The sequence below is a fragment of the Homalodisca vitripennis genome, chromosome X (genome assembly GCF_021130785.1).
Source record: "Homalodisca vitripennis isolate AUS2020 chromosome X, UT_GWSS_2.1, whole genome shotgun sequence".
In the NCBI taxonomy this organism is placed as follows: Eukaryota; Metazoa; Arthropoda; class Insecta; order Hemiptera; family Cicadellidae; genus Homalodisca; species Homalodisca vitripennis.
In genome coordinates this window covers 104,121,763-104,144,075 of record NC_060215.1, presented here as the reverse complement: position 1 = coordinate 104,144,075, position 22,313 = coordinate 104,121,763, and the positions used below count along the sequence as shown (strand labels likewise).

Here is a 22,313-nt window from a genome sequence, read left to right as displayed (position 1 = left end):
ACAAGGGGTCCCTCTCTGAGGGATCTGGAGGTTTTCTGTAGTCAGCAAAACTTAAGTTTAAAAAACAGTGAAAAACATGTTGACCAATTCCCTCAGCTGCTTCCCTTTTAGGTACCATTTCTTTTTTGTTAGTAGTTTTGTTGGCAGGTGCTGTGCTCCGCTTATGGTTGGAGTGTGAGAGAGCGAGGAGTGACTGAGCAATGTACCTATTCCTCTAGGGAAAAACCATAAAACAACTCTATGTTTTCATCAACTCAGTTGTTCTTGAAACCTAGAAGCAGCTCAGCTACTGTTAAGATTACTACTTCTCAGACTGGAACCAATCTGCTACTTTACATGGGCCACTGCACTCGCACAGTTTTCTTGGGCTCTCCCCATTAAATTAGAAGTTTCTCTTAAACTTCCTTTTAAAGTATTTTACATTTAACAAATACTCTTTGGCCCCACCATTCCAAAGTCAAGAGTGATTCTCTAGCAACCCAAAAACCAGTACGCACTTTCATGGCTGTATAAACTTACTCACATTGTGCAATTAACATGAAACTGTGCATCTTCATGGCCACAATACATCTTCAATCAACCCTGTAGACGATCCAGTGGTTCTCCATTTCCTGTTCATGGCAAGAAAAGAGTGGTCCTCCAACAAACACAGGTACTCTCACCTCAATCATATTTAAATACTTTTACTTATTTTCCATTTCTATTCTAGAATTTGCTTTTCTCTCTAACACTTGGATACCACAGGAGGAAATGATATCAGGTGATAATTTTGGCCTCCTTTAACTCCTCTTGAATACACCCAGTTATAATAAAAGTGGCGTTTACAACCTGCAGCAATATTTTTAATAGTTAATATGTATAGTTTAGATTTTAATATTTGCATGCCCTTCCTACATTTTTCCTGCATTTGATATTATTTTATTACGCCTACTGTTGGCAGTTGACACACTACAGGATCTTGGTACCTGGGTCTTGGCTTTAGGAAGGGATGAATCAGGCTGAAGACAACAACATACCAGAAGATAAGAAATACATTTAAATTGAAATAAAATAGATCTAATTCGAAGTACAAACATTAAATGTACTATTTCAAACAAGTTGGGTTCCTGTGTTGTTAAAAATCTTGTAGGTCTTTAGGGGAAGGTCTATCCTCCTCATTCCCCTCCCACCAGTTACACCACTGGCTGGCAGTATATCTTGTATTACAGGATTGTTTTATCTTACTCAGGTAAAACAATATATGTTCATATATTGTGCAAGATCTTTAGATACTACACAGCATAAACTCACAGTTTATTTTCATTATAGCTTATTTATTATAACATTTTATTAAACTAATCACTTCACAGTTTTTGTCTTACTATTACATTCATAGCGATTGCATAAAAGTTTGCTACTTACATTATATTGTGCATTGTTATATAGTTTCTATTGTTTCTGTGCCAGAAGCATTCCTTAGCCTTCTGTCATGAGTGTTTGCACCTTGATGAATTTGCCTTAATCACACAGTGCAGACAGCTACCACATGGTATTGTTGCATGCCACCCATATCTTAGTATTTTATGGTTAGATTTCTAGTGTTTATTGTACCACAGAAAGATCCGACGTACAAATAGACGATTGGCTTCGTTTGCGTGATCATGACACAGATAGTGTAAATGACTAAGTGGACAATATATAAAAAAATTCACAAGAAAATAACATTTTTGTGTTTAAAAGTACACACCTAAACTCTACAAACATGTATCTGTATAAAACAGAATAAAATTCATCAAACAATATAGTTTAAGGTACAAAAAGAAAACTATAAAGGTGTTAAAATACCAACAGCTACTTTAGAGGATATCCAGTGAAGAGGAAAAGAATAAATTGAAATTAATTATAAACGCATCATGTCATCAGAAATTTAATTTTTAAACAAACAAGCAAAGTGAACTTTAAGTAATCCACAGGATAAACTGTTAAGACATAATTAAACATGCTAGTTTATTGTTATGAATTCTCTTTTCCAACAGAGTAAAATATGAATGACCCCCAGGATATAGTTCCCAGGAATTCCAGAATAGACCTTACTTTCATCTTTATTTCTTTGTTTAAAAATGAACCAATCTTTTTTGTTAGTGATGATGTAACATTTTCTTTTTTGATTACAAGATTGATATTATGATGTTTCTCTTCTTTTACGTCTAAATTTGTTTCTCCCTCTGCTTTCATGGAGTATTTGACTGTATCATTATTTTCAATGTTTTGTACTAGTTTGTATTTAGCAATCTGAGGAATTGTCCTGCTAAATATAACATTATTCTTTCCATGTTGGTGTACCTCAGCCTGTCTATTTCTCGTAATTGGATTATATTGTGAAATGATGGAATTATTAATTGATGAATTATTATTACTTCCCAGATTTTGTCTAGACTTACTTTCGGCTTTAGCTGTATATCTATTAGAGGAATGGTTTTGCGCGATAACTTTTTCTATGCGTTTGATAGGAACCTTCATGAACTTTTGGTATGTTTTGTTGAGTTATTGCATACGTTACCAAACTATTTTGAATATCTGGTTCCAATTTTCTATGCTGTGTATGGTTATTTATACTCCTGCTTAAAGGTTTAACTGTTTTGTATGTTTCACTCTTGAGAAATTCTTTTTCAGCATTAGTTTTAAAATATCTTGATTTTGTGTCTTCTGGAGTTTTTCTTTCATAAGTTGTTGAAATTTCAATGATTTTTATATTATTTGTGGTATTCACAAATGTAAAATTGTTTTGTTTGGTATCTAAATCACTTTTATTCTGTTTAGTAACTATCGTTGATGTGTTTGGTTTTATGAGATTTGAATTTGTTGTTGTAGTAGATTTATTATAATTTTTATTTGATGAAATCAGGTTTCCATAAGTAACTGGCACAAAATAAGGTGTAGAATACTCAGTTTCATTAGTTCTGTAGTTATTTGTATTACTGTTGTGATTTTCTGTGGTATAGTTTAATTTTACATCAACCGAATCAGATTTATTTAATCCAGTTAACCCGAATGTAGTATATATGAGGTGAAAAGGAATTGTAGTGCTGTTTTCAGCAGTAGAGTCAAAACTTCTTATGTTCCCTGTTTTAAAATTTATGTTAGAAACATTTACAATTTCTGCTGTGTACTTTGGTTCATCTTTAGTTGCACTATTTGAATCGGATCCATTTAACCAAAGCAACGTATCTGATTTTTGAAGAATACTTTGTTTGATAGTTTTCGATGTAGATGATGAAACTTCATTATCTTTATCAACTATTATAGAGTTCATGTCATTGCTATTTACACTTTCTGTTGTATGTTTTAGTTCTTCTTCAGATGAATTTGATATGTATGCATTGCCTAATACAAGTTCAAGATTTTGCTGTTGAAGATTCGTGCTAATGTTCCTTTTGGCTGTAGAGGATAAAATCTCATTATTCTCAGCTACCGTTTCAATGTTCATGATAGTGCTATTTACACTTCCTGTCGTACTCTTTGATTCTTCTTCAGTTGAGTATGTTGTATTTCCTTTAGTTAATTTAAGACCAAGATAATGCTGTTGGAGAGTGGTGCTTATATTTGTTTCATCTGCAGAGGTTGAAATCTCATTCTCATCAACTGATTCTGAGTAAATGTTAGTGCTATTTACACTTCCTGTCGTACTCTTTGATTCTTCTTCAGTTGAGTATGTTGTATTTCCTTTAGTTAATTTAAGACCAAGATAATGCTGTTGGAGAGTGGTGCTTATGTTTGTTTCATCTGCAGAGGTTGAAATCTCATTCTCATCAACTGATTCTGAGTAAATGTTAGTGCTATTTACACTTCCTGTCGTACTCTTTGATTCTTCTTCAGTTGAGTATGTTGTATTTCCTTTAGTTAATTTAAGACCAAGATAATGCTGTTGGAGAGTGGTGTTTATGTTTGTTTCATCTGCAGAGGTTGAAATCTCATTCTCATCAACTGATTCTGAGTAAATGTTAGTGCTATTTACACTTCCTGTCGTACTCATTGATTCTTCTTCAGTTGAGTATGTTGTATTTCCTTTAGTTAATTTAAGACCAAGATAATGCTGTTGGAGAGTGGTGCTTATGTTTGTTTCATCTGCAGAGGTTGAAATCTCATTCTCATCAACTGATTCTGAGTAAATGTTAGTGCTATTTACACTTCCTGTCGTACTCTTTGATTCTTCTTCAGTTGAGTATGTTGCATTTCCATTAGTTAATTTAAGTCCAAGATTTTGCTGTTGGAGAGTGGTGCTTATGTTTCTTTCATCTGCAGAGGTTGAAATCTCATACTCTTTAACTGATTCTGAGTTCGAGTCAATGTGATTTACACTTTCTGTTGTATAATTTAGTTCTTCGTTCTGGTACATTGGATCCCTTTTATGTCTTTGTTGTCCAGGCGAAACTTTGTGCATGGACAAAGTTGTTGTGTTCAAATTTTTATTGATGTTTGTATAATCCATTTTAGTAGTAGAAATTGTTACACTTCTGATTATTGAACTTTTTTCTATTCCTAACATGTTTGTTGGTATATCTTCATCAGAAAACATTTCCTCGAACTCTGGCCAACATACTGCTTGATGCATCCACACAAGGAAGACACATAGTATGAGTCGTCGGGATTCCATTTACTAAAACAAAACATAGTAGTCTTAAATTTATGTATCTTTTGGTGACAAGAAATTTACAGTTAGTTAGTAAATCTTTATATATATATATTTTTATTTCAAAAATATATTTATTTTTATGCTCTGTACAAACATTAGAAACTCAAACAAATTAGTTTTTATTATATCTTCATCATAAGTTTCAATGGAATGACAAAAATATATCCTAAACAGATCAGGCAAAATACATATTTATGTAACAAAATATAATAAACATGGACTTGATCTCTAACAAAATAACAAAAACAAACTTTGTAAAATATAAATCAAATAAGGAACATGAAATACAAAAACATTAAAACACTATTATACACACAGCAAGTACGCTAGGTTTAGTTTTGTCAAGATGGTACTCCATAGTTATGAAAATACTATTATTATTATTCAGATGTATAAACATAGTTAGACTTATAACTTACTGTTATAAGAATTTTTTTACTGTGTCTAAAATTCCTTAAGGATTGTCGCTGCCGTTATTAATTTAATAATTACGATAATAAAGAAATGATCACTTAATGTTTTAATAAAAATGTTATTTCTAATTATTTTTATCCTAAAATAAAAATATGAGTCCATTAATTACAAACAAATAAATCATAATGCTAATCATTGTGTATCAACAGCTTATCTGCAGTAAACTAAATCGTTTATTATAATTATAACCTTTAGTGTTTTAAAAAAAAAACAAAAAATAAAGTTACAGGTAATATAAATCATTATTTAAAACATATGGGGTGCTGAGAAACATAGTGGTGTAAGTCAAGATTTTGTCCCATTTGAGTTTATGACATATTCTGTTTCAAAAATGTACTATTCATCTCTAACGTCGCAATACGAATGCCCCCGCCTGTCCCTATTAATCATTACTTCGGATTCTTAAAACCAACAAAATAGAACCGAAGTCCTATTCCATTATTCCATGCACACAGTATTCAGGCAGAAATCAGCCTGCTTTAAGCACTCTAATTGGTTCAAAGTAAACGTGCCGGCCCATCTCGACACTCAGTCAAGAGCACCGCGGTGGGATTGAATCGGCGGCCTGAACCCTCGGGATGCTTCAGGCGGACCCTACACACCGCCGGGAACCCGGACCGCCACCGGCAGGACGTCCCACAGGACATGTCAGTTAACACCGCGAGCGATGAACCGACATCGTAAGACACAGATCTATATACTAATGTATATACTATATTAGAATATCCTAGGTACACTACAAGTACTTGTAGTGTAGTCATATATATATTTGACAACTACATGATTTATGTTTTTAAATACCACTGGGATTTACGAGGGTTTACTTATTAGGATTTCATTTACTGAACTTTGAATATAGAAATGTATTATTTCATTTTGTATTTTAAATTTAGCGTTTAGTTACTAACTGAATATTGAATATTGTGGCGTTTTAAAGTTTGTTTTTTTATTTTAGACATAGGAGATTGGGGTTCATTCATAGATGCGTTTTGTTATGTTGGGTGACATGAAATTGACTGAAATATTTCTTTATTGTTGTGAAGTAGTAATTTTTAGAGAAGGTTTAAGATGGAGTGGCTCAGAAAATTTTGAAACCCCTCTGATGATCTTATTGAAGCTAGAAAAGTAGGGAAGTTAGTCAGTAGTAGGAGAATGTTCTGAAGTTGTTTTAAGGTAAAACATAGCACAATTATACGAAATAGATATAATTCCTAACAAAGTTGGTAGAATAGATCCTTTTGTCAAATCTGATGTCCATTTAGTTATTGACATGGTTAGGGACAAGGAGTAACTAGGCTGTATGGGAAGAAGTTCATACGAAATTTAATTTTCAAACTTGCCTGAACTTTTTTATTGATAGATCTTGTCAACATAAAGAGTTTACTAATATTTAGTTGGTATGTAGTAGTTTTTAAATGTGATTTTTAAAATATAAAAAACATAGACTGACAATAAACTTAAAGATATATATATTAGTTTTTGGCTCTCGTTGGTCCATGAAAAAATCCTAAAGTTTTTAATGAGAGATTTGATGCCTGTAAACAAATATAAATTGAATTTAGTGGTATGACATTTGTTGTACCCGTGTAGCTTATAAGTGCACCCTCCTCTCCCAAGTCACTTACACATCCACAGCTACCAATTATTTATTATTCTACACTATACACACTAGTGTTTTCTCTGTTAGTATTTTGACTAAGTGAAAAGCCTTGTACTCATATTCAAACAACACACTGGGGTAAACAGATAGTGTAACAGATGTGCTGTTTTACACACAAAGAAAATTTGCACCAACTCCTACCTTGTCGCATCAAACTTTTATTGGTGAAAACACTTATATTCCCTAACTTAAGGTGTTTCAACACCGTGATCAATTACATGACTGAAGCCCATAGCACCAAACTGAAAAGTTTAAAATTATTTTATTTCATATCAGATAGAATAAACATGATACAATCAATATTCCACCTCAAAAATAGTAGATTTACATGTTTTTGTTTTGTATACATACATTATATTGTTATATTATGTAATGATTTTACAGGGTTTATTTATTCCATACAGTAACTTTACAAATAAAGTAATAAACTAATTCTGAGCGTTGTAGGCTGAGCAAGTATTACTATTACTGCTGTTTCATTTAGAGCAGTTTCTGCTTTACTCGTATATAGCCACGGCCAGAATTACAAGTTTCATTCTCAACCAAGGTCTATTTATCATTAAAGTATACTACACGTTGAGTTTAAATTATTCTATAATGTGTTCTATATATACAGAAAGAGTTTAATGCTTTCACATTTTCACATTAATAACTCAAATAAAAAGTTTAATTTATTTACCTAACATGGGGGATGGTGTTTTCAAAACTAAACATAATTAACGCAATCAAGTAGTCATATTTACTCCACTCTGAATAAGTAAAATTATCATATGTAAAAGGAAAAGCTATAAAAAATGCAATGAGGCTGAAAAAGTTTAGTTATAAACATGTACAATTTGATGTTGTTACCTTCAATGTACTGTCCTCCTGGGTCTCTACACAGCTACATGCAAATTTCCTGCTGTGAAGCACTGCTGCATCATTGCCTTAAATTTTGATTTTTTTTCGTTAATAATTTCTTTGCTGTGGAGAACAATGGTGGTGGTCAAGAAGACATCTTGACAATTCCTTCCATAATTAAAATATAATTTTGTGTTTGGGCCTAGACACTTAACATTCAGTCAATTTTGTAGGATATCCTGTACTGATTTATGAATTTGACAACGGTTTTATGTAATTGTGGAAGTCAAGTTCATCCTATATTAATTATTAGCCCCTATAGAAAGAATCTTATGGATAGACCTTTTTTACATATTGTGGGTGTCATATTGCATACTATTAATATCCTTGACATGAATTTTAGTTGCAAAGCAACCGGTTGTTAAACATCCACATTAAGAAATGTATGAATACTGTGTCACGTGTAAGAGCATGGATATTTCTAATGGGTAATGACTAACAAAACTTTACTAAGATGAGCACAAAATTTTATTTCAAACTTATCAATCCCCAGGAAGTCACATTTAACATATACTCTACACTATTAATTATATCTTTTTAATAATTCAGGAGAATAAGTCAAAAATTGTTTACACTTACAGAAATATCAAAGTATAGTAAACATGCTACTTATGTTGTTATGTTAAATACATGTGATTTTTTACTTTTTCAACAAACATAAAGTCTAACAGTGAAAATTCATTTCCACAGTTACTCTTCATCTAACTGTAACAAATTTGGTATAAAATGTTTGGTATTTTTAGCTTTGTACTTTCATGATTCTTGAAACTTTATTTCTGTTATATGGCTTTTCATATGTTGATCAAGATTTTAAAATAGCTGTTATTTAGAAACTAATGGAGATATCAGTGTTATTCATAATTTTTGCACTAGCTTACATCATAGTAAGAAAATTAACAACAAAAGTTACAATCATACAACTTGAACTGTAACTTACAAGGTACAAGGTTTATAACCATAAGGTTTATACATAAAAAAAACAACTTGTAATCAGCAAGGTATGATTAATACTAACAAATCACAATATGTACATGAGAATTGGAATTTGATGGCATAGTTTCATCACATTTTATATTAGTTTAAATATGAACATTGTATATCCTAAAAAAGCGAATATAGCAGAATATTTTGTTACACTTTATTTATAACACATTTTTCTAAAATGTATTATCTACTTTAGACATTTATATTTGAACTTGAAGTAATAAATCAAGTTCTAAACTATCTATTTCAAAACTTACACTTTTTTATTTAAAATTATAAATTTATGAGATTTCGCTACCACAGAATATTAACACACTCTGAAAATTTGAAGATAGTTCACAAACTGGGTCAGATCGAAAGGTTTCCAAGTTCCATAGTCCTTTATTTGTTCCTGACTATGTTTTTGTAATCCATATATAAATAGTTAAAACATTTGATTATATTTTGTTATAAGTAACCAATAATAAGCCTTTCTGATTACATAATAATGTTTCACAAATAACTAAATAGTTTAAATTTTTCAAATTATTGTTACAAATTATATTTCAACCAGATGGTAAAAATAATGTTAATGTTGGATAAACTACAAACAGACATTTGTTTAAAATAAAATAAATTACTTAATGAGTGTCTAAAATAAATTCAAATTATAGTTTAAATGGTTCCGTAATACTTGACAAAAACGATTTAATTTGTTTTAAATTAGGTATACTTCGTTTCGTGTTTTCTAAAATTTTAATTAACATGTACTACTGAATACTGAAGTATTTTAATGATGAATTTATTTATGTTTTTTCTACTTCCAACTAACTTAAAAACTCTCGTTGCATAAAAGCAATAATGAAAAAAATCTACAATCTAAGGTGTACAAGATCTTGAGAATTTCTAAGTGTTTTGGCGCTGGATTAATACACTACCAAGAAACTTATCTTTACATGTAAGTTATACAAAAATTCACTATTTCATTTGACAATATAAAAACTTAGAGTCTAATTTGAAATGTTTAAAGTAGAGACTGATCAACTATTTACATAACGTTAGAAATGCATAAATATATTACTCGAAATTGCACGAAAAGTATTAAGTAATAAATTAGCTGATATTTTAAATTTTAATAATCTTTGAATACATTGTTGACCGTGTATCAAATTCCAAGTTATTTATCTTCGTTTCAAGAAATTTAAATTGAATTAAAAAGTGAATTTGTAAACAAAGCAAAGTAAACGTATAATTACTAATTGTTTAATTAAATAGATATTATTACTTAGCCTCACATAATTTGCAAATGATTATTGTCTAAATTTTGCACTCCCGGCCCAAATTTAAAAATACTGCTAGGGTCGTCACAGTGGAGCCCCTTCGCACGCGACCCGCATCCTCTAAACATTTTTTACTAGACTGAATGTTCTCCATCATCCAGCAGTCCCTATTAGATAGACTCCATGGCTATGCCTTTGCCACCAGAACCAACTATTGTCATTGGTGATTGATATATATATATATATATATATATATATATATATATATATATATATATACCTAATCAATATCCAGTTATTCTATAATGCTTGGTAAGGATCATTCAATTGGAGGTTAATTTACATAGGAGTATGAAAAACTTGATATTTCAGGGTCAATGAAATTTAATGACTGTGGGAAATGCATGACTTAAGAAGATTTAGATTGTTCTGTAGAATTCCAGGAAGAGTAATATGAGATAGTCTGTGTTTGTACTACAAGTCTGTGAGAACAAAGGTTTCACTCAGGAAAAGATGGCAATATAAATTAGTATTCTAGGAGCAGAGTGCTAACTTTCACTTTATAAAAATACAATCCAGTTTTTTTAGTGAAATATTTTTCTAAGAAAGAAATCAGTACTCATTTTCTCATTTTAGTAGAGATAAAAATGGGAAGTTTAAACTTTTTATTATTTATAGCATAGTTTTCCAAACTTGATACCGATCGTCAAACGCATAGGCTATTTAATAGTTATATCATCACAGACTACTAGATAAAAGAGACCAAAGGTTCCTATTTTAAGCGTTTAAGAAAAAATTATCGTTTTATGTTTTAAACCTTTTGATACGCTTCCAATTTCAATCACCACCAAATTTAGTGTGGCTGTCAATGATTTATTTTTTAAGAACAATTCCTCTATCAATTTCAAGAACAACCAGATTGTGTGATTATACAAACAAATCAAGTTGGTTCTTGGCTGTTATTACACATAACAGGTTGTTATAAACAGTAAGTTCCTTTACAATTTATTCTCCTTGTCATGTGTAATCTCTACAAGACTCAATGCTGCCCATATAAAAGCTCATCATTGTCAAGTTTTTTATTTTCTAGCTGAACAAAATATCTCACTAGTAAGTCTAACAAAGGCGACACAGTAGAATTATCATTATAAATAATATATTTATATGTGTCATTGTTTTTCAAAAGGTACTTTTTTGTTGTAGTTTCAAAATTGGGCAATTTTTGAAGAGGTTTCGTTCTAGTGGTGTTTTCTTGAACAAATTTTCTTGAACTTTCTTGTTTTTTGATAGGTTTTTCTTTTGTTTTCTTTGGCGTTATTTTCTTCAATTGATCTAGTTTAATGTTTTTTTCAGACTTAATTTTTCCTGATTCTTCTGTTAATCTATAATTTTCAGTGCTAATTCTTCTTGAGATTTCTGTCTTAGTACCTTTCCTAATTTCTGGTTTCTTAGTTTGTTCTTGCACAGTAATTTCACTCTCATTTACTTCAATATCACCTCTTTGTTGTTTTTTATCTATAACAACGATGTTTTTCGTGTCTTCTGGAAGTAATTCTGGATAATTTGGCGTTGTTTTCGCTCCCGTCTTATTTTTGACAGTGATATTTCGTGGCACACTATTTTCTTCTATCTTCAAAGTTTCTTTAAATGTACCTGTGAGAAAATTTCCTTCTGACGTTGTTTCGTTTATTATTTCACCAATGGTGCTATTTTTAATATTCAACTCAATTTCTCTAGTTCCATTCAATTTATTTTTTGTATCTACAGCATCTGTTTTATTACCCTTCAACTTTAATGCAGTACCACCACTGAATGTGCTATTTGTAATTTTTGAGATTTTACTTAACTCTTTTTTTGCCATATCCATGGTTAAATTTTCAGTATATGACTTATTTACTGAATCAACCAATGGTTGGTTACATTTACAGTGACATTGTGTTTCATTTTGAGCAATGACTTTAATAAAATTTAAGCATATTATGGCAACAAATATTGCTTTGTTTCCAGTAGTCACACTCATGACCTTTTCCTGAAATCAAAAAGAAATTTGAACATTTCCTCTTCTAAACAGTTATATAATGCCATAAAATCTAAATTTCACTTTTTGTGATCTCCATAGTTTTGTTACAGGCTTGTTGTCTTTATAAAAGTTAATTTAAGAGAGCCTCTGATGTAACCACAACACTCTTCGCTACCATCACAACTTGTATGAGTTGAATATCACTTGGCTTTGAATTTGGATGCATCAGCCAATCATTTAGATACCAAGAGTAGCAAATCCATTTTTGTAAATGTACAATAGTAACAGATTAAAACAAAATATTTTAATGTGGAATATGATCTAGAATTAAATTCTTTGATGTGATACTTTGTCTATTTAACAAGAATAATTATTTAACGTTCCATGTGATCTTAAAGTTATATCTCAAATTAAATGCCTAAGTGAAAGATTATAATACATGTTATGTAACGTGTATCATTTCATAACTTTAGCTATGAGATGATAACCACTTTTGGATGGTATGGATGTGGGTGGTGACCTCTTAAATAAACAGTATTCTAAAAGTTTTCTACTGAGTGAATAAATTAAATCTAAATGGGGATATAAATATTAATTAAACCTTTGATAAAGATTACATCGATAAGTACCGATTAATTACTTGAACCTTATCAAAGAACCCCCTTATTAAGGGGAGGGAATCCCTATTTGAGTTGCCTTGTTTGACACCTAGAGGCATTGGTCCACCCACTTGTGCAGTGGAGCTAAAGATTACTTAACTAAAAATATATCAAACTTCAAATGAAAGTTAATCAATTGAATGACTTGAGTGATCTCATGAAGATAAAATGTAATGCATAAATGTATTCACAGCAATTCATATATTTATCAACAATGTACAAAAAGAGTTGAACTTTTTTAGACAAAACATTTATATTTCAATATACTTTATTTCCGATATCAACAATTAATTTGAAACTTACCTGTACACCAACCACAAACACTGAGAAATTTCTTACAGAAAGCTAATATTCAGATTATTCAAAAACAAATAAAAACTTTTATGGAACAAAATCTTTTAACAGATTGATAAAAAACTTTGGCTGAGAGTTTACTTGTTTGTTCATAATTCTATTAACTTTAAACAATTATTTGCTATAATTATTATCACATGGCCTTTGGTGCAGATATTTCGTATTCATTCAATAAGATACTATGTTTACTATCGTAATATAAATGTACAAATTCTTTTTCAGTGGATGTAAAAGTAATTATGTTTTGTTTTTAAACTCAAATTGTAATTTGTTAATCAATATTATCAAAAGAAATATTTTAGATTTGAATTGTGCTTATGATTAGTTTGATTAATTCTTAAAATGGTAGAATGAAACTAAAACCAGCCCAGTGGTTAATATTATTGCAATACTGTAATTAAATATTACTGGTACTTCTTTAGCTTTGATCCTGCCTATCAGATCATTACATATCTCCTGTTACTGTTTAAAGTGTGTTATTTTTAAATAGATTTCCACATACACTGCCTTATTGAAAAATCCACTCACCTTGCTTAAAGAGAAACGCAAAGGAACTCAGCTGCAGCTTTGTATAAATTTAATATCCTCTACTGGTTTAACATTATCAATCGGACCCTAACTCAGAGCTGGTACTAAACTGCCTTGTCTACTCAGCACCCGCTTATATTTGTTCCATTTGATGTGTGAGTCAATCCACTGCCAATGGCAATATTAACGTTATATAGCTGAGGAATTGCCATAATTTTAATAGCTGCCATAACCATCATATACCGACTTGCCACCCCTCCAATCTCATATAAAATTTGTATGGGAGCATATTGTTATCAATTAATTGCAATATAGCATTCAATAGATTTAATCATCAGTTAAGTAAGTTATGTAAGTAAACCCAATAAATTTAAATAGCAGGTCTCATCATTTTTGCATGTAATTCCATTCCTATGCTGAACATTCCCTTACATTACAGACCATGTAAAATGGTGTATAAAATAGTTTGAGTGTTCTGTGCTGTATTAGGTTCGCAGAGGACCATTTACCAGTTTAGTTTGGATTTCAGAATCTTTGACTGTTCGTACTGAGTAATTAACAAAGATGATCCTGAATTTTCATTCTTGTGGAGTATCACCTCTTGGCTAACAAAACAATAGAAATTCCCAATTTGAAAAACACAGAACTTCATCATCATGTCATATGTGTTAGTATATTTAAATCATCAATAATTTAAGTTGCCATTTTTTCACACCTAAACCGTAATTTATTAAATTAATATGTATAAATTAATATGTGCTTACATATTAAAAGAGCTAAAGATAAAACTGACTGGTTTGTTCTACATCATAAGATGTTCAAATGGTTCTGGAACAGAGTCAATGTAGTGGCCAACCAAATAATATAATTAATTAATTAACAAACAAACAAAATAGGAATAAAATAAATCACGAGGTAAAAATGATAATTTTACAGTTTATTCTTACATATTTACATATAAACAACACAAGTACATAAATAAAAATAACAGTAACTAAATTTATGTTGTACCCTATTTTTAGTAGATTCACACAAGTAAACAAAAATAAAACTTGCAATTAGACCAATTTCAAAATCCCATAATGCCCGGCAATCTCTATTGTAGAACATTGAACATTCCATGGAATATTATAACAAATGAATATGGTTCATTAAAACATTCATGGTATCATGAATGTATCATTAGTGATTTACAAAAAACTATGACTCTCGTTTGTAATTAAAAATGTTATAACTCACATCATACCTAAATAAATTAGTTATATTTACAACTTGTACTAAACACTTGTCAGTATATAGTAAGTATATCAAAAATTGAAAATATAAAAATGTATAGATGTGAGACTAATATAATAATACAGTACATCACATTTCATTTAATTACGAACACATATAACTAGTTAATATTAACTATTTTGCTCGACTAAATATAAAGAATATACATACAAAAGTCAAAGTTCAATGTATTTAAAAGATGTTAATTAAATTCCCTGGCTCCTTTATATTGTCTATGTACATAAATAGCTCATTGAAAACACATCAAATTCTAGCAAATATATTACACAAAAACTTAAAAAGAATATAACAATAACTAACCTATGAAACATAGCTGGAATGTGCAATTTACAAATTCATATGTTACTTGTCAATTATCTTTATTTATTTGATATTTTATTAACAAACACAATCAGTAACATAAGCATAAATAATTTAATGCTTTATAAAAATGACTTTTAATAATTGTAAAATTTATGATGTAATCAAATTCTGGTTGGATTAACTTTTTTATATAATAAGCTTGTTGTCATAGTCATTTAATGTCTTCCCAAAAGTAAAAAACAAATAGAAAAGAATTTTATGCTACATGAGGAGTTTTAGGTATTTAAATAAACAGTAGAGGCCATATCGAATTCAGCTCCATTAAAAAATGGTTGAAGATACAGATTTGATTTTTATCATTTGTATATGAAAGATGACTCAAGGGAATGGCATGGCTTTTGTATATAAAAATTAATGTTCTTAAGTATTATTTCATTAAAAAACACATCAAACCATTTTTTCATTATAAATTACATTACTTTAAGTCATAATTCATATGAATATTGAACAAAATTCATTCACTCACTACCTCTGTTACTGTACTATACAGTTTTTCCCCAGGCCTCAGGAGTCTTAATAAGATTAAATTAAAAAAATATATCAAAATCCTATAGTAGTAAGTTACAAACATCAGTCCAAAATTGCAATTTATAGAATAATTTTGCTTAACAAAAGGTTCCCATGTATAGATAGTGCTATGAATACAGTGAAGTCTTAAACACGATCAGGTCTAAATTAGAGTAACTAGTTTTAGTTTGGTGATTAGCCCTTAGGCTAGCAGGTTGATCAGTAGCCTACTGCCCTTTGTATATGTGAGACCATTTTGTGGGGCCTTCCATTTTCTCTTCTTCCAAAATTACCCTTTCTTCATTCACCAAAACATAACACATTGCTTAACACAGCTTCCTGTAATAAATGTTATTAATTGTACTTTAAGTTCCAAAGTTCCAAAAAAGAAACATTTCTCCAAATTACTTGATTTGAAGAACCACATTCCTGAATTAAAAGATTACTGTTTCAGTGAAACATACTTTAAAGCTAATATTTAACATGAAAAATCGTTTTAGAACCATACAATAAGGATAGACTATAAATAAAATGTAGAAACATTGTATCTAAAACCATCTAGATATCACTAAATCCCTTACTTCCTGATAAGGTTAAAGGGATTAAATTTCACAAACATTAAGTTTATAACACTCAACTAGGCAATGTAAGGCATTATACTTCAATATTTTATGTTTAAGATGTGTAGGATGCCAAAGTTTTCCAAAAAACAATAAGGATTATACAGAAAAATGTTGAAAGTTTAAAATGGCCTAATGATTTAATGGTCATGAACAACAAGAAGTTTGTTTTGCATAATGCTTGAGAAGATTTTCATATAGAAAAACATATTAATTGTTTGTGTGTTTGTGGATTTCATCATTTAAAATTTAGCTGAATTGTTTGATCAAAAACAAATTTATATTTCCCATGAACTCTTCAATGACCCTTACAATTTTTAATAGTTTAGAACTGAAAATTTTTTTGAAAGTATGGGATTATAAATATAATTCTAATAAACATACATCCTATAACATTTGTATATGAAAAAAGTGCCAGTTAACAGTCCAGAAAGTGTTGGTTGTTGTGATAACTCTAAAAGCCTTCCTTCAGCCCAACCACAAAATTAAATTTTTTCTGCTATGGAATATACTATTTTAAAATTAAATACTAATGATGATGGATAAAGTACAATATCAAGTGGTGATCTAATACCTTGATACGTGGGAAATTTATTTTATTATTTCAGTGGTGGTGAACAATTCCTTTCTTTTGATGAAAATAAAATAGGAAGTTTGTTAAGGACAAGCGAAGAAGTCATCCAACAGCCAGTCCTGGCCTCGAACAAAGTAAGTGTATTATAGTGTATTTCCTCTTAATTATCTATCTGACTAGATGGTAATGGAATTATGACTCAAAATTTAGTTCTATGGCATAAATTTCTAAGGAACTATTTGAACTATCATCATTTTGTTTTATGGTCATATGTAATTAAGAATTACAGGAATTGTGGTGTTTATTGCTCAACCAGAGTATACTCATGACGTGATCTACCTTAATTGTATTGTTACCATACATTTAACCACTCAATTTAGGAATAATACCTAAATTTAAGAAACATCTTCATTTCACCAATAATTTTCCAAGATTTCATTGTAACAATGAAATATTATTATCATATGTGACTAAAATCTCTGATTTATGTTACAAAATTATTTCAATATGTACCTACTATAAATGTGAAATATAGTAAATAAAGAGGTTTTCCAGATGCCTAATTTTAGTAGTAGATTGACACTCTGGTAAGAATGCATATAAGCTTTCCTCTAAAAAGGTGCAAAATTACAATTCTAGCAATACAGATTTTTATCTCCCTGACTTTTTAATGTTTTGAAACACAATAAAAATATAAGGCAAACAATAAACTTATTAGCTTGCTGTCTTATAGTACCCAAACTATAAGAAATATATATTTCAGTCACCTTCCTTTAAGAAATGTTACCAACTCTCTAGTTTGAGTGCACCCAAAATTCTCCTTATTACTGTTTCAACTTTTTTTTAAACATTTTCATATTTATTTTTTTGTTTCAATGTTCTATATCCATGTTATAATATGTGCTGTTGATACGAAAGTGACCAGTATTAAAGGAAGGAAAACACTGAAATGATGACCTGATTTTCCAGAGTTTCTTGGTTCTGTTGTTACTTGCGCTGTTGTTCCTTTAGTGTCTGTAGAATTTGTTACCATAATTGAAGTGGTTGTAACTGGGTCCATTGGTGTAATTGTTGATTCTTCAGTTGTCTGATTAAATGAAGAAATAATATCTATCAATGTGGACATTTCTGTAGAGGATTCGAAAGATTGAGAAACTTCAGTGATTGAAGATTCAGTAGTGTGCCCTGCCAAAGTCGTAAGCCAATCAGTTGACTCATCAGCTGTTGTTTCTGGAACTTCAGTGGAGGATCTTAATGTTTTTGATGTATTAAAGGAAATTTCACTTGACAGTACATTCAGTAGTGTTGAAGTTTCTGTTGTAAATAGAGAAACAGTTAACTCAGAATTGTCTTGTAAAGGCTTTGATGTTATAGATGAGAATACTGATTTGGATGATTCTTGAAGTGGCTCTTCAGTTCCTGAAGAGTATTCAGTAATGGATTCTGAAGTATCTGAACTAGGTGATTTAGTCAAAAATATCGTAGAAGTTTGCAGAATTTCAGATGAGGTACCAAATGTTTCCAAAGTAGATTCTAAAACTTCACTTGAGGTTTTTAACGTTTCTGATGTGGGTTCTGAAATCGATATGGATGGAAAATATTCCAAAAATGTAACTTCTTTTGATGATAACTGGACTCCAGATGTAGGTTCATAAGTTCCAGATGTGGGATAAGGTATCCTTGTTGTAAATTCTGATGAATGAATGCCTTCACTGAATAAGTCTGTCGCATCTTCTGTTAAAGTTGTAGCTTCAGAAAATGGTTCAGGTACTTCAGATGGTACTAAATTAGCTTCAGATGAAGATGGTGCTGTATTATCTAATGTTGAGGTTGTATAAGATGGTTTTAAACCCTCCGAGATTGTTGAAGAGCTTTCGTAAGAAGAGGCTAAATCTTCATAGGAAGATATTGGCATATCTGATGTAACCGAAGCTTCAAGTAATGATATAGGTATCTCATTTGTTGAATCAAATACAGAAGAAGATGAAGAAAACTGTGTATTGGATAAAGGGTTAGGTAAATAGGTTGATGAAGTTGCGTCTTCAAAAGATGGTTCAGGTTTTTCAGACGTTGTATAAGGTGATGTTAAATCCTCTGAGATCGTTGAAGAGCTTTCATATGAAGAGCCTAGTTCTTCATAGGAAGATATTGGCATATCTGATGTAACTGAAGTTTCAAGTAAAGGTATAAGTGTTTCAGTTGTTGAATCAAATACAGAAGATGATGAAGAAAACTGTGTATTAGGTATATAGGATGATGATGTTGCGTTTTCAAAAGATTGTTCAGGGTTTTCAGACGTTGTATAAGATGTGTTTAAATCTTCTGAGATTGTTGAAGAGCTTTCCAATGAATAGCCTATGTCTTCATAGGAAGATATTGGCATATCTGATGTAACCGAAGTTTCCAGTAAAGATATAGGTGTTTCAGTTGTTGAATCAAATACAGAAGAAGGCAAAGAAAACTGTGAACTAGATAAAGAATTTGGTATATATGTTGATGAAGTTGCATCTTCAAAATATGGTTCAGGTTTTTCAGAAGTTGAAGAAGGAGGATATTGGTCCTCAGATGAAAGATTTGACCCTTCAGTTAACAAAGTTAAGTTGCTAGAGGATTGGTCTATGTCCTTAGATGTTGTAAGTAGTATTTCAGAAGAAGGGTATAGGGTTTCAAAGTTTTGTATTGTTGACGTTAGAGTATTGTCTTCAGATAGTCTAGTGCTACCTTCTAATTCAGCATTGGATGTTGAATTTATTGTTTTAGATGGACGTTCCGGTGAAGAATGTAGTATTTCAGATAGAGGAAATGATATTTCTGAAGGGAAACTTGTAATATCAGTAGAAATGTCAGACAATGGAAATGATATTTCAGGGGAAATATCTGAAGGAGTGTGAGAATAGAGGTATGTAGGTATTAGTGTTTCCGAAGAAGTTACTGAAGCTCGAGTAGAAGATTCTGGAATGTCTGTTACAGGCAGATCAGATGTTTTATTAAAATTCAGAAGATAAGGTGTTTCAGATGAGGGATCAGAGACCAGATTTTGTAATTCAGAAGAAGGTTCATTAACTTCTGGAGAGATCTTGGACATTTCAGAATACAACTCTTGTGATAAGTGAGATATGTATGTAGGAGATATTGGGTCTTGAGATAAGGATTCAGAGGCTTTAGGTGTATAATATGAAGTTTCCGATAACGGTTCTGATGAAATATGAGTTTCAATAGGAGTATGAGTTGTTGTCTCAAAAGGTAATTCAGATTTTTTAGTTGCTAGAAATATAGTATCAGTTGAAGATTTCGATGAGAATAATTCGTCTAAAGATAAAGAATCCTTGGAGGATGGTGTTGAATCTTCAGGTGAGGATATGAGCGTTGCAGATATTGGATTATCCTCAAATAATAATTCTGTTAGTTGCAATGTGGCTTCAGATGTAGTCTGAAACGCCTCCGATAAAGGTTCATCAGGAGAATTTGACACTTGTAGAGATGATAAATCCAAATTTTCGTATGGAGGCTGGGAACCTGAAGATTTTAAGTCAACTGTTTCAGAATCTTCAGATGATACTTTACTGGTCACGGTAGGTTCTGCAGTTTTATTATGTGACTCATCCAATGCTTGCTCTGTGGTTTCATTTGGATTCTGTAATTCACCTGATGTAAATACGGTGCTCCCTAAAGTATGTATTGTATCTTCAGCATTTGAATGTGAAGACTCTGGTGGTGAAAGAGAAGTTTCCGGAGGACTATTCTTAATTTCTAATGAGTCATCCTGTACTTCTGAAGAAAGAGAGATTGATCCGGGCTTTATATTTATTGATTCTTCACTTGAAAGACTTAATTCATCGTCAGTTGCCAAAATTGTGGTTGTTTCTAAAGCCTTGTTGATATTTTCCATAAGTGCATGTGGGGTAGAAGTGGTAGTTGTCAGTACCTCTGGAATTGTATAAAACTGCTTCCTGTTGTCTGCGATAATTTCTCGTCTATGTACAGGAGTGGCAGTCAACAGCTGCGCTGAGCCAATCACGAAAACCACTACAATGGTCGGGTTCATCTTATAAATTACCTGTAACAGAATAATATTGTTGCATCAAATACGGTTTTGAAATAAGCTATAAACATAATGTTAAGAGTCCATAGAGAAAGCAAATCTCATAATAGCTATGTATATAAATCAATCAAAAGAGCTTTAATTTAGGATGAATTGGTATATTGTACTAGCCTGTGTACTTGGAATATACAGTTAGTGCTTATACATGATAAATTGGCATAGTAAAGTTATTATTTGGCTTAACAAAACGAAAAATTTTATATATATATATATATATATAATTAGATCAATATTTAGCGGTCTAGGACACTTTAGGAGCCAGATGGTCATCAAATTGAAAAGTGAAACAAATTGAATGAAATTACCATGTAAAAACAATAAAAAAAACTCTATAAAGTCAAACATTTAAACACTTCATGGGACAATCACAAATTCATTGAGAGCCATGTAAAAATTGAGAGTCAAGCCAAAATCAATGAAAATGTCATGTAAAAACTATAAAAAAACTCTACAAAATCAAATATTAAAAAATTTCGTAGACAATCAAAAATCCAAATGAAAATAATCAAATATTGAGAAGAATATTTTATACTCATTGGAGATAAAAATAGACTGATTGGAATGCACTAAAAATAGATTTATATAAAAAAAATAAATACATTTTTGTTTCTAATCTGCGGTCTCATTTTATTACCTCAAAAAGAATACAATTTGTATTAGATGTTTATGCACATATTCATAGACTTTGCTTCGATATTCTTAAGAATTTTAATGAAAAAAATCTTTATTCTACAATATTAACCATATTACATTCTTTTTCTTTTATTTTCTTTGCTCCAATTCAAAGATTTAAAGTATTTTATCAAAATGAATGATTGTGTCTTTGGTGTAGTCTTGTTAGTGTGCATGTTTTTGCCATTAGGTTTAATGAACATTTTATTCATAGATTAAAATTCAATATTCTTTACACGAATTAGATTAATTTTTGAGGTAATGAAAAGGGCCCTCAAATTATAAACAAAAATGTATTTATATTTTTTTATATAAATCTAGTTTTGTATTCATTCCAATCAAAAAGTATAAAATATTCTTCTCAATATGGGAATATTTGATTATTTTCATTTGAATTTTTTATTTTCTCCGAAACTGTTTATTGTTTGACTTTGTAGAGTCTTTTCTATAGCTTTTACATGATAATTTCATTGATTTTGGCTTGTCTCTCAGTTGGTCCATGACTCTCAATGAATTCTCGATTGAACTATAAAGTGTTTAAATGTTTGACTTTATAGAGTTTTTTTATAGTTTTTACATGGTAATTTCATTCAATTTGATTCGTTTTTTAATTTGACCATCTGGCTCTTAAAGTGTCCTAGGACCGCTAAATTTATACCTCAAAGTTAT

At 30.5% G+C, this 22,313-nt stretch overlaps 1 protein-coding gene across 1 annotated transcript in view; it reads right to left on the bottom strand.

Moving 5' to 3' along the window:
- Window positions 1-1,890: 1,890 nt before the first annotated feature.
- Window positions 1,891-22,313, bottom strand: part of LOC124369773 (mucin-3A-like) — a 50,908-nt gene continuing 30,485 nt past the window's right edge. The window contains exons 2-3 of the mRNA XM_046827859.1: window positions 13,511-20,927; window positions 1,891-4,636 (exon numbers count right to left, since the gene is read on the bottom strand). Coding sequence (XP_046683815.1) covers window positions 17,751-20,915 — 3,165 coding nt within the window. The 5' untranslated portion in view covers window positions 20,916-20,927 and the 3' untranslated portion in view covers window positions 1,891-4,636; window positions 13,511-17,750. The remainder of the gene's footprint in view (window positions 4,637-13,510; window positions 20,928-22,313) is intronic.